Source organism: Mustela nivalis (assembly GCF_964662115.1).
Source record: "Mustela nivalis genome assembly, chromosome: 8".
Lineage (NCBI taxonomy): Eukaryota > Metazoa > Chordata > Mammalia > Carnivora > Mustelidae > Mustela > Mustela nivalis.
In genome coordinates, this window is record NC_139027.1 from 58,737,881 (window position 1) to 58,750,067 (window position 12,187).

Sequence of the window (12,187 nt, forward strand, 5' to 3'; positions counted from 1 at the left end):
TATTCTTCACTATTTCTTTGGGTCCATTTTTTATCTCTTTACCGTATTTGTTGAATCTAGGTTTACATACCTTCCTCTGTCAACAAAGAGAAATGAAAAATGAAGCTTTCAAGGAGAGAATTACAAAAGCAGAAAATAACCTAAGAAAGATGATGGCATTTATATACATAGAAAAAAATATAACAAAAGATGCTTTGGTTTTGCTATTTTATGTACAGGTTGGACAGGGTCCTGAACTGAATTCTGAATATAAGGCAGATCTCCACAAAAAATCCTCTAAATGAGGCCTGAAATACCCTAACACCACCATGTAATAACTTTTCCTTATAAACTAAGCTATTTGTCTATTACCTACAATTCGAGATACACCAAGCTTTGCATATCCCTTCCCAGAGACAAATTGCATGTCTGGAAGATGGGAGAAGAATATATATATCAGGGGCGCCTGGGTAGCTCAGTGGGTTAGGCTGCTGCCTTCGGCTCAGGTCATGATCTTAGGGTCCTGGGATCGAGTCCCGCATCGGGCTCTCTGCTCAGCAGGGAGCCTGCTTCCTCCTCTCTCTCTCTGCCTGCCTTTCTGCCTATTTGTGATCTCTGTCAAATAAATAAATAAAATCTTAAAAAAAAAAGAATATATATAATCATCTGTAAATTCTCCCTATATTTATAAATTATAATTATTTTGCTTTTCTTAAGTATGTTCCTATAAACAAATTTAGGGAAATTGTTATTTGTGTCCCAAGTCACAAAAAATAACAAAGGATACTGTGCTCTTTATTACATCACAACTTGAAGTATACAAGGTCTTTTAATGATGCTAAAATTAATCCCTGGAATTTTCCATTACCAATGGTCCCTGACTTAGATTGGCTTTTTACTTCATGATGGTGCACAAGTGATACACATTCAGTAGAAACCATACTTCAAATACTGAGTTTTGATCTTTTCCTGGGCTAGCACAATGTGGTACAGTACCCCCCTTGTGATGCTGGGTGGTGGCAGCCAACCACAGTGCCCAATCTGCTACATGATTAGGAGGGTAATCAACTGACACACTTAACTTCTGTACCCATACAGCCATTCTGTTTTTCACTTTCAGTACAGTATTCAATAAATTACATGAGATATTCAACACTATTAGAAAATAGCTTTTTGTTAGATCATTTGACCTAATTATAGGCTAGTGGAAGGGTTCAGAATATATTTAATGTATTTAAATATATTTAAGGTAGGTAAGCTATGATGTTTGGTAGGTTAGGGTATAAAATGCATCACTGACTTTGAGTAGTTGAAACTTACAATGGGTTTACCAGGATGTAACCCCATCAAAAGTCGAGGAAAATCTGTATAAAGTTCCCCATCAACATTTTGTCTAGTGCTTTGGAATTCACCAATGAGAGCTCCCGAGATTATTATTTAATTAGGGGTAGCAAATTTCTAATTCTGTCATTTATAAGCTAGAATTCTTTTATACAGGGGGAAAAAAGTTCCTTACCAGTTATTTGATTACCCTAAAAGGCAAAGTAAATGCTTGATTAGTTCCCTAAATTTATCAGTTTCCAGAGCCATAAATTAAGCTATTAACCTGCAGTGGTGACCACAATTTTGAGGTGGAGGGGTAGGGAATAGTCAAATGCATTTTTAAATGGTGTTTAATGGGTTTCAGTCCATCAGAAATAACAGAGTAAAACTAATGAATCACTGAAATAGTAATGAGGAAAATTTTATTGTGCACACACCAAAAAGAAAGTTTCAAACCAGAGGTACTCAAACCAAAACATGGAATGAGACTCAGGCTTGTTTTTTTATAGAGCAGCTTATATAGTGAGAGAGCAGTGATTGTTTATTCTTCACAGTGACTGGTTATAATATTAAAATTTTCTTAAATGATAGGGAATTGGTGAGTGGTTGCCTTATAAAAACTATAAAACAATTCAAGTTTTACTTATGATTTCCACAGGCATAAGCAAGAAATGACCTAGATTAAGTTAGTCCTGCCAAATAAGCTAAATTAAGCTTTGTTTGTATAATGAAACTGGTTTTGTGTGTTGAGGGAATTTTCAAGGCTGATCTCCATTTGTTTTTGCTTTTTTAAAGATTTATTTATTTTTGAGAGAGAGAGAGCACTTTAAGGGGGAGAGGTACTAATAGGGCAGAGGAAGAGGCAGAGGCAGAGGGAGAGGAAGAGAAACAGACTCCCTGCTGAGCTCAGAGCCCAACTTGGGGCTTGATCTCATGACCTTAGATCATGACCTGAGCCAAAATCTCTTAATTTCAGACACTTAACTGAATGAGCCACTCAGGTATCCCTCGATTTGTTTTTATTTTAACATGGTCAATATGCTTTTTGATGGTCAAGTCTTATAAATCCAAGTAAGTTTTTCAGAAAGCAATTTTGGCAGTTGTATCAAAAAGAGTTTAAGTATCATGACTTAAAATTTCACTTTTGTAATATATACATTAAAATGTCCATCACATTGTTATCATAAAACTGAATAATTTAAATGTATATTTGGGAAATTGAGTAAATTAAAGTATATCCAAATATTAGAATACTATGTAAGCCATTAAAAATCAGGATTATCAGATTCTGGTTCCAGATGGAACAAGCACACTATTTATCCCTTTCTCTCCTACTGAATGCAGCTAAAATCCTACAAAGAATGTACAGAGTAACTATTTGAAGACTCTGGCAAGTAAATAGTGACAGACAGAGTAAGGAAGAAGACCAGAATCTGAAGTACCTCACTCTATGGTAAATTTACCAGTATTTTTTCCTTCATTTTGCCACAACTTGGGCCTGGAGACAGTTCCAGCCAAGGTGTGTGGCAGCATGAGGTGACTGAAGCCACTGCTTACTCGACTAGAAGGTACCAAAGGAGATTACAGATAGGAAGGACCTCAAGAAAATGACCCCATTAAATTATTTATAAACTCCACAGTTTCATACCCCAATCCCGTGTATTATGGATCTAACCTTAACCAGCATATAAAAGACTTTGAGATCAAACTAACATATAAAGCATCACCCAAGTTACAGATTGACAAGTGGATGATGCACATTTGCAGATATAAACAGTATTGCAAAGACTTTGAAAAATGAGCTGACATTGGAACCACAGCTCACAGAGATGCACTGGAACTTGAAGCCTAAACCTAAAAAGATCAGTTGGCTGCTAGAGCAAAATTACCAACATTTATCATGGGATTTCAACAAGGAAGTCATACAGTGTTTAAAATGTCCAGGACCCAAAATTACTACAGGAAAAACTCCACTCACATGGAAAAAAATAGTCGAAAGACAACAACACTGAGATGACAGATGATGGAATTATCTGACAAAACTTTAAGCAGCTTTACAGAAATTCTCTAACAATCACAAAAACTGTTGAAACAAATGAAAAATAGGAAGTCTCAAAAAGAAACAGAAAACAAAAAAAAAATAAATAATGAACTCAAAAACCAAAATTTTTTAAAGCTCACTGATGGCTTCAATAGCAGAAATGAGATGAAAAAGGAAAGAGTCAGTGAACTGGAAGACAAATAAATAGAACAATGAACAACGAAGAGAAAAAATATATACTGGAAATAAAGAGAGAGACAATGTCAAAGTCTAATATTCGTAACATCAGAGTCTAAAAAGAAAAGAAAAAGTGCGCCATGCTGAAAAAAATAGACAAAGAAGTAATGGCTAAAAAATTCTCAAATATGTTGAAGAATAATTGAGAGAACATCTTCCCAACAGACCAGCTCTAAAAGAATTATTAAAAGAAGTTCTTCAGACAGAGGGAAATAATACCAGAAGAAAATATTAAAAAAAGTCCAAATATCCCAAAAGAAAAAGAGGAAACAAACAAACACAAAACTGTGGAAGAAAATATGAGAAAGATAGATTTAAATCAAAACATTAAATAAAATCTTAACATAGAGATTAACCAAAAGACCTTGTTGAAATAAGTCAATCAGAGAAAAACGATTATCTTATGATCTCTCTGATATGAGGAATTTGAGAGACAGGGTGGGGGTCACGGGGGGGGGGCAGGGAGGGAAAAAAATGAAACAAGATGGGACCAGGAAGGGAGTCAAACCATAAGAGATTCTTAATCTCAGGAAACAAACTGAGAGTTGTTGGGATTTGGGGTGGGGTGGGGGGGATAGGGTGGCTGGGTTATGGACTTTGGGGAGGGTATGTGCTATGGTGAGTGCTGTGAATTGTGTAAGATTGATGATTCATAGACCTGTATCCCTGAAGCAAATAATACATTATATGTTAATTTTTTTCTTAAAAGACCTCATTAGAGTACATTTTTTAAAAATCTCAATCCAATCAAAAGAGAATGGTTTGGGCATAAAAAGACACACAGAATGGGAAGAAATAGAAATCCCAGAAATAAACCCATATGCATGCAGTCAATTAATTTGTAACAAATGAGCCATGCATTTAATGGGGAAAGGACAGTCTCTTCAGTAAACGATGCTGGAAGAGCCAAACAGTCAAATGCAAAAGAATGAAACCAGTCCACCATCTTACATCACTTCCAAAAATAAACTTGAAATAGATTAAAGACTTAACTGTAAGACCTGAAACCATAAAACAGTTAAAGAAAACAGGCAGTAAGCTTCTTGACACTGATCCTGGCAATGATTTTTTCGATCTGATACCAAAAGCAAAGGCAACAAAAACAAAAATAAACAAGTGGGACAACAACAAACTAAAAAGCTTCTTCAAAGCAAAAGGAAACCATCAGCAAAATGAAAAGGCAACCCACTGAATGGGAGAAAATACTTGTAAATCATATATCTTATAAGGGGTTAAAATCCAAAATATATAAAGAATTCATATAACTCAATATTTTAAAAAATATATGAAATATGGGCACAGAGTCTAAACATTTTTCCAATGACATACAGATGGCCAACAGGTCCATGAAAAGATGCTCAACAGCAAATGCTGTTGGTTGTATGGTTTGGGCATAAAAAGACACACAGAATGGGAAGAAATAGAAATTTCCTGGATAGCAAATGAAAGTCAAAGCCACAATGAGATACCACCTTACACCTGTCAGAATGGCTAAAATTAAAAACAAACAAAACAAACAATAAAACAAACGAACAAACAAATAAGAAATAAGGGTTGGGGAAGATGTGGAGAAAAGGGAACTCTTGTACACTGCTGGTGGGAATGTAAACTGATGAAGACACTATGGAAAAGAATATGGAGGTTTCTTGAAAAATTAAAAAGAGAACTACTATATAACCTAGCAATTTCATTTCTGGGTGTTTATTCAGAGAAAATGAAACCACTAACTTACTGGCCTTGTAAAAGGAGTTCAGAAGGTTTCATTCTTCTTCAGTTTTCTGGAATAATTTGAGGATAGGTACTAACTCTTCTTTAAATGTTTGGTAGAGGAGGGAGCTAAGAGAGGGACCCTAGGTTTATCTTGTCCCTTGAACACAACTAAATAACTAACAAATCATTCTGAATGCCCAAATAATCAACCTGAGTACTGACAGAAAAACTGCACAACTAGGAGAAAAAAGGCCACATCAAGGAAGGTAGGAGGAACAGAGACATGGTTTGGGGGAGAAAAGGATCACAGTTGCTGCAGAAAGTGGGGAGACCTAATTGCAGAGAAGGGTGCAGGAGTAGCACATGGGAACGCACAAGAAGAACACGTCCCAAAGCCATTGGCGGCAAGATGAGAGAGGCTGATTTTCCCAAGTTTTTTCCAACCAGTGGGGGTCAAAGATTGGAGTTTTAAAGGCTGGTAGGCTTGGCTGGGATATAGCCCTGCCCTACTCCTGGAGAGAAGTCAGGCAAGCAGCATCTGGGGCAGATGGGTGATGTGAGGAATACTTCCACCACACAGGGTAGAGATCATTTGCTTTTCTTGGAGCGCATCTGTGAAAGGTGGCATTCACAGAGATGACTCTCTGGGAAAGAAAGAGCTAGTAGGCACCATTTCCCTCCCCCACCCCTTGGCATAGCCTCAGAACCACGTGCCGAGTGTGGCTCACCATGAACTGGCTGCCGAGTTAGCCTGCTTGCTCTAGGTCCCATGCTGTTTGCGCTGGCACCACTGCCCTTGTTGGTCAAACCTGCATCCCTCCTAATGCAGTGAGACCCTCCCCCAGAAGACCAACACAAACCCCCACCACAGCACATCCCTAAAGTTTAGAGTTTTTAAAGTCACCAGGCTTGGCCGGGATAGAGCCCAACATGCACCATGCTGTTTCTGCCAGGCAAACAACCTGGACACAGACAATGTGAAACAGTGATCTAAAAAATACCTGTGATGCACAGGGGAAGATTGATTGCTCTTCTGAGAGTGATTCCCTGAGAGTAGCAAGCATGGAGACCTCTCTTCAGGGATAAAGGAGCTGGCTGACACCATTTCCCTCTCCCATCCCTCAGCATAAACCAGCTTCAGTAAATAGCAGAGTGCCGACACTGGCTACATAACCTCTTATACCAAGTACAGCCCTGCTGCTGTCAGCTGGTACTGCCTTTCAGAATATGTGTCTCAGTCCCAGTACAGTGGGCCCCTTTCCCTGATCAGCAGAAATCCCTGCACACACCAAGTCTCCTGACCAGAGTTCTCCAAGTCTTCAGTTCTAGTGAAAGTAGCATCACGTCTCATTTAAGAAGCAGACGAGAACAAACCTGTTAAAACTGGCCACACTCTGGCCAAGGTCCAAACACTGTCCACTGAAGACAAGACTTGCAGATGATGGCCCTGAGGGATAGAGCAGCCAAAACTCAGTAGCAGAGAGCATACAGCACACACCAGAGATACTTCCTAAAGTACCAGGCCCCACACAGTATATGACCTCTTCTTCATAAAACATTACCCTGAGGAGGAGGAAACATAACAGGCTTTTCTAACACAAAGAAGACAGAGACATACAGACAAACTGCCAAGATGGAGGAATTCATCCCAAATGAAACAAGAAGAGGTCACAGCCAGAGATCTAACTGAAAGAGACAAAAGTAATATGGCTGATGAAGAATTTAAAGCAACAATTACAAGGATACTCATTGAGCTAAAGAAAACTATGGAAGATGTCAGGGAGGCCCTTAACACAGAGATAAAAAATTTTTAAGAAATCAGAAGTGAAAAAAAAATAATAAAAATAAAAATAAAAAATAAATAAATAAAAAGAAATCAGAAGTGAAAACTGCAATAACTGAAATCTGAAACAGACTGGATATAATGAACACCAAGATGGAAGAAGCAGAGAAGCAAATAAGTGATACAGAAGAAAGAATAATGGAAAATGAGGAAATAGAAGAAAGCAAAGAGTTATGGATCATGAGAATAGGCCTAGGGAATTCAATGACTCTATCAAACAAAATAGCAATGATATTAGGAGACCCAAAAGAAGAAGAGAGAGAAAAGGTGGCAGAAAATTTTTTTGAGGAAATAATAGCTTAACAGGCTTCCTAATCTGGGCAGGGAAACAGACATCCAAATCCAGGAAGCACAGAGATCTCCCATCAAAATCAACAGAAGCTAGGCCAACACCAAGAAATATTATAGTTAAATTTGAAACATATAGTGATAAAGAAAAACTCGTAAGAACACCAAGACAAAAGAAGTCCCTAACTTACAAGGGAAGATCCATGGGACTGGCTACAGATCCTTCCACAGAAACTTGGCAAGCTGAAACAGTAGCATGATATATTCAATGTGCTGAAAGGGAAAAACATGCAGTCAAGAATAATCTATCCAGGGGCTCCTGGGTGGCTCATTGGGTTAAAGCCTCTGCTTTCAGTTCAGGTCATGATCCCAAGGTCCTGGGATCAAGCCCCACATCCGCATCCGGCTCTCTGCTTAGCAGGGAGCTTGCTTCCTCCCTCTCTCTCTGCCTGCCTCTCTGCCGTCGTGTGATCTCTGTCTGTCAAATAAATAAATAAACATCTTTAAAAAAAAAAAAATCTATCCAGCAGGGCTCTTATTCAGAATACAAGGAGAGATAAAGGGTTTCCCAGACAAATAAAAACTAAAGGAATTCATGACCACTAAACCAGCCCTGCAAGAAATATTAAAGGGGACCCTTTGACAGGAAAGAACAAAGCAACAAACCTAGAACAGAACAGAGAAAATCTCCAGAAACACTAACAAAACTCTGGTCATGATCCCAGAGTTCTAATAGGGGATCAAGCCCCATTGCAGGCTCTCTGCTCAGCAGGGAGCCTGCTTCTCTCTCTCTCTCCTTCTGCTTCCTCTCTTTCTGTCAAATATATAAAATCTTTTTTAAAAGGACTAATTGTTTATAAATAAATAAATAAAATTTTAAAAAAGAAAAAGGACATGTAGATTAATGAAAAAGAATAGACAATCCTAAAATAAACCTATGTATATATGCCCCATCGATTTTTTACAAAAGCAATTCAATGGAGAAAGAGTACTCTTCAACAAATGGTGCTGGAACATCTGGACATCTTATGTGTAAAGGCAATGAGCCCCAAACTAAACCTCATACCTTATTCAAAAATTAACTCAAAATGTATCATACAACTAAATATATAATATAAAACTATAAAACTTTTAAAAGAGAGCATAGGAGTAAATCTTCATTACCTGGGATTAGTCTAAGAATTCTCAGCTCTGAAACTAAAAGCATAATCCAGAAGAAAAAAAAATTGATAAGCTAGGCTTCATCAACTTTTGCTCTTTAAAAGATACAAAGAGCATAAGGAAGCCTGGGTGGCTCAGTCATTAGGTGGCTGCCTTTGGCTCAGGTCATGATCCCAGGGTCCTGGGATAGAGACCCACATTGTGCTCCCTGCTCAGGGGAAGGTCTACTTCTCCCTCTCCCACTCCCCCTGCTTGTGTTCCCTCTCTCGCTATCAAATAAATAAATCTTAAAAAGGGGGGGGGGGTACTCTTAAGAGCATGAAAAGACAAGCTACGTGCTGGAGAAAACATTTGCAAATCCCTTAACAGATGAAGGATTTAAACCCAGAATATATAAAGAACTCTAAAAATTCAAAATAAGAAAACATTACTAACAAGAAAACTCAATTAAAATGGGCAAAAGGTATGACTTGAATGATTTAATTAGGAGATACACAAATGACAAATAAGCCCATGAGAAAATATTCAATGTCATTAGCCATGAGGGAAATGCAAAGTTAAAAATTAAAACCATGATGAGCTACCTCTGCATACCTATTACAATATCTATAATAAAAAGGTATTTATAATACCAACCACTAGTTAGGGTGCACAGCAAATAGAGCTCTCATAACTTGCCGGTAAGAATACAAAATGGTATAGGCATCCTGGGAAAAAGTTCCCTATCTTCCTATAAAGGTAAACATAAGCTTACCATATGAGTCAGCAATCTTATTCTTGCATATTTACACTAGAGAAACACTTTTATCATAGTAAAACCTGCACATGAATGTTTGGAGTCATTTTATTCATAATCACCAAAACCTGGGAAAACAAATATTCTTCAGAAGACGATAAACAAACTGTTAGACCTATACAGTGAAATACTCCTCATCAATAAAAAGTGAACTGTTGAATATAACATCTTGGATGAATATACAGAACATCACACCGAGTGACAGAACCCAATCATAAGTTTTTACTTATGATTACAATTACATGACATTTTTGAAGTCAGAACTATAGTCATGAGGAGGAATTAGCAATTCCTAGGGGTTACTAATAGGAGAGACTCTGACTGTTGAGTATGAGGGAGATTTTTTATTTTGTTTTGTTTTGCATGCTGAGACTGTTCTGTATTCTACATACTGGTAGCAGTAGCAGAATTTTTTTTTTAAGATTTTATTTATTTATTTGTTTTAGAGGTGGGGGACAAAGGAAGAGAGGGAATCCTCAAGCAGACTCCCTGCTGAGCACACAGTGGGACAAGAGCTTAATCCCAGAACCCTGAGATCATGACCTGAGCTGAAATCAAGAAAAGGCTGCTTAACTGACTGAGCCACCCAGGCACCCAGCAGTAACATATATCTATACATCTGTTAAATTCATAGAATCTATATCTTTTTCTTTAAGATTTTTAAGTCATCTCTGTAGCCAAAGTGAGGCTCCAACTCACAACCCTGAAATTAAGAGTCTCATGCTCTTCAAAACTGAGCTAGCCAGATACCCTGAATCTACATCACTGAAAGTTCATTTTAAGGTATAATAATGTAAATAAAACATTTAACAAAAAATGTATGAGAACTATAAAAAACAAAAGACAATATTTCTCAGCTTTGTTTTTGTTTTTGTTTTTTTAAAGATTTTATTTATTTATTTATTTATTTATTTATTTATTTGACAGAGAGAGAGAGATCACAAGTAGGCAGAGGCAGGCAAAGAGAGAGAGAGAGAGAAGCAGGCTCCCTGCTGAGCAGAAAGCCCGATGCGGGGCTCGATCCCAGGACCCTGAGATCACGACCCGAGCCGTAGGCAGTGGCCTAACCCACTGAGCTACCCAGGTGCCCCTCTCAGCTTTGTTTTTAAAAATGTGTAATAGTTAGTACAGGAGCTAATTATCCAAATAAGAACTCTGGATATTTGGATTATGTTAATTTTTTTCCTGTGGTTTTTAAATTTTTCTATAATAATAGATTACTTTTAAAACTAGGAAAATAAAATTTATTTAATAGGAAATTTTTACTGTCCATTCTAATCTTTTAAACTCCAGCAGTTTAGAGTGTCACATTCTGTTTCCATTACTTCTTTTGAAAATCATATATGTAAAACATTTAATTGTATCCTAAATTTGAATTTAATTGTTCATCAAAAATGTCCTATAAATTATTTAATGATGGGGAAAAACTGAAAATGATTTTCAGTATTTTTAATACTATGATATTTAAATGATTGTATTGCTTAAAGTTTCCAAGGAAATTTTTTACTGCATTTTTTAAAACTTCAGAAGTTTGAAAGTATTCATACTTTAAAGTCTATAACTTATTAACCCTATAATTTTCTTTTTAATCCTTTTTGCAATTAAAAAACAACAGACAAGTACTTGACAGAAGAAATGAACTTGAAAAAGACACCTGTGCAGAATCTTTGAGGACTAAGACCTGTCATGAAGAAGGTAATGGTATCCAAATTACCCAAAGTACTTAAAGTGTAACAGAATAACAGTGTTATAGCTGCCAAGAGCTTCCAGTAAATTAATAAAAATAAATCCCTGGGCATTGCTAGTTGGTGTGTTGTAAAACAGTTCTTGGATATTATAATGTAAAATACCAAGTCAGCTGATTATAACAAAGGCTTAATTTTAATGATCATACAAATAAATGAGAGTACCTTATTAAAATATTGATTCTCACTGAATAGGTCTGGAGCAGAGCCCATGATTCTGAATTTCTAACAGGCTCTAAGTAATGTGTATGCTGCTGGCTTGGAGATTATACTTTGAGAAGCCAAGCTTTGAAGGTCACTGAGAAAAATGGCATGATTCTTGCCTAATTTAGTAAGAAAGAAATGTACATAGTAAGTTAGACTACAAGTGATACCCCCTAAAAAACATGAGGAGGTAAGAGAACAATGACTTCCAGCCAAGATGTTCAGCTGAGCGGGTGGCCTTCAAAGATAAGAATTTCAACATGAAGAAGATGTATGAGAAATTATAGGAAAAAGCACAAATTGCACATAGATGACTGTGTGTGTGAAGGAACAAAAATAGTATTTGAATATTCTCAATATGTCCCCTTTTCACTATTCCCTAAAGATAAATCTTAGCTTCGCCTATTTACTTTCTTACCTTTCTCTCTGAAAATGAGTCATTTCTGCTTAACGAAGTCTTTGAGACTGAAGTGCAAAATTTGGAAAAACAACAACAACAAAAATACAGAGAAGGACAAGAGAGACATGTGGAGTTAATGGGCTTCATATGAAGGGGTTTGGGGGCTTTTTCTGCATAGCCCAGAGACGGAAATGCATGAGAGCAACCTCAGCATCTGCGGGAAGTGAACAGGAGAAAAAAAGAACTTTTCAGAAGTACTGCATAGTGCCAGGCATGTAGCATTTACTTTACAGCTATTCTTTTATAAACTGAGGTCTACCAAGTGTATCTCACAAAGCCTATACAATACATGGTCACAACTCCAACCCAAAATACTGTCACTTCAGCTCTTCAGTTCTCATCTATAAAGTCAAAATTTCAATGGAATGATTCTTATAAAAGATGAGCAGTTGAATAAACA

The 12,187-nt window shown here is 37.0% G+C and overlaps 1 protein-coding gene and 1 long non-coding RNA gene across 12 annotated transcripts in view; both read left to right on the top strand.

The window, feature by feature from the left end:
• The window catches only part of WDPCP (WD repeat containing planar cell polarity effector), a 506,774-nt gene that overhangs the window by 423,142 nt on the left and 71,445 nt on the right, over positions 1-12,187 (top strand). For 10 of the 11 annotated variants that reach the window (XR_014315874.1, XM_082746657.1, XM_082746658.1 and 7 more), the window contains one exon: positions 10,994-11,073. The exons of the other annotated variant lie outside the window; for it this stretch is intronic. Coding sequence is in view for 9 of the 10 variants with exons in the window: in XM_082746657.1 (XP_082602783.1) it covers positions 10,994-11,073 (80 nt within the window). In the remaining variant the exon portion in view is untranslated. The remainder of the gene's footprint in view (positions 1-10,993; positions 11,074-12,187) is intronic. 11 annotated transcript variants of the gene reach the window in all.
• The window catches only part of LOC309872503, an 857,896-nt gene that overhangs the window by 409,324 nt on the left and 436,385 nt on the right, over positions 1-12,187 (top strand). The window lies entirely within an intron of this gene.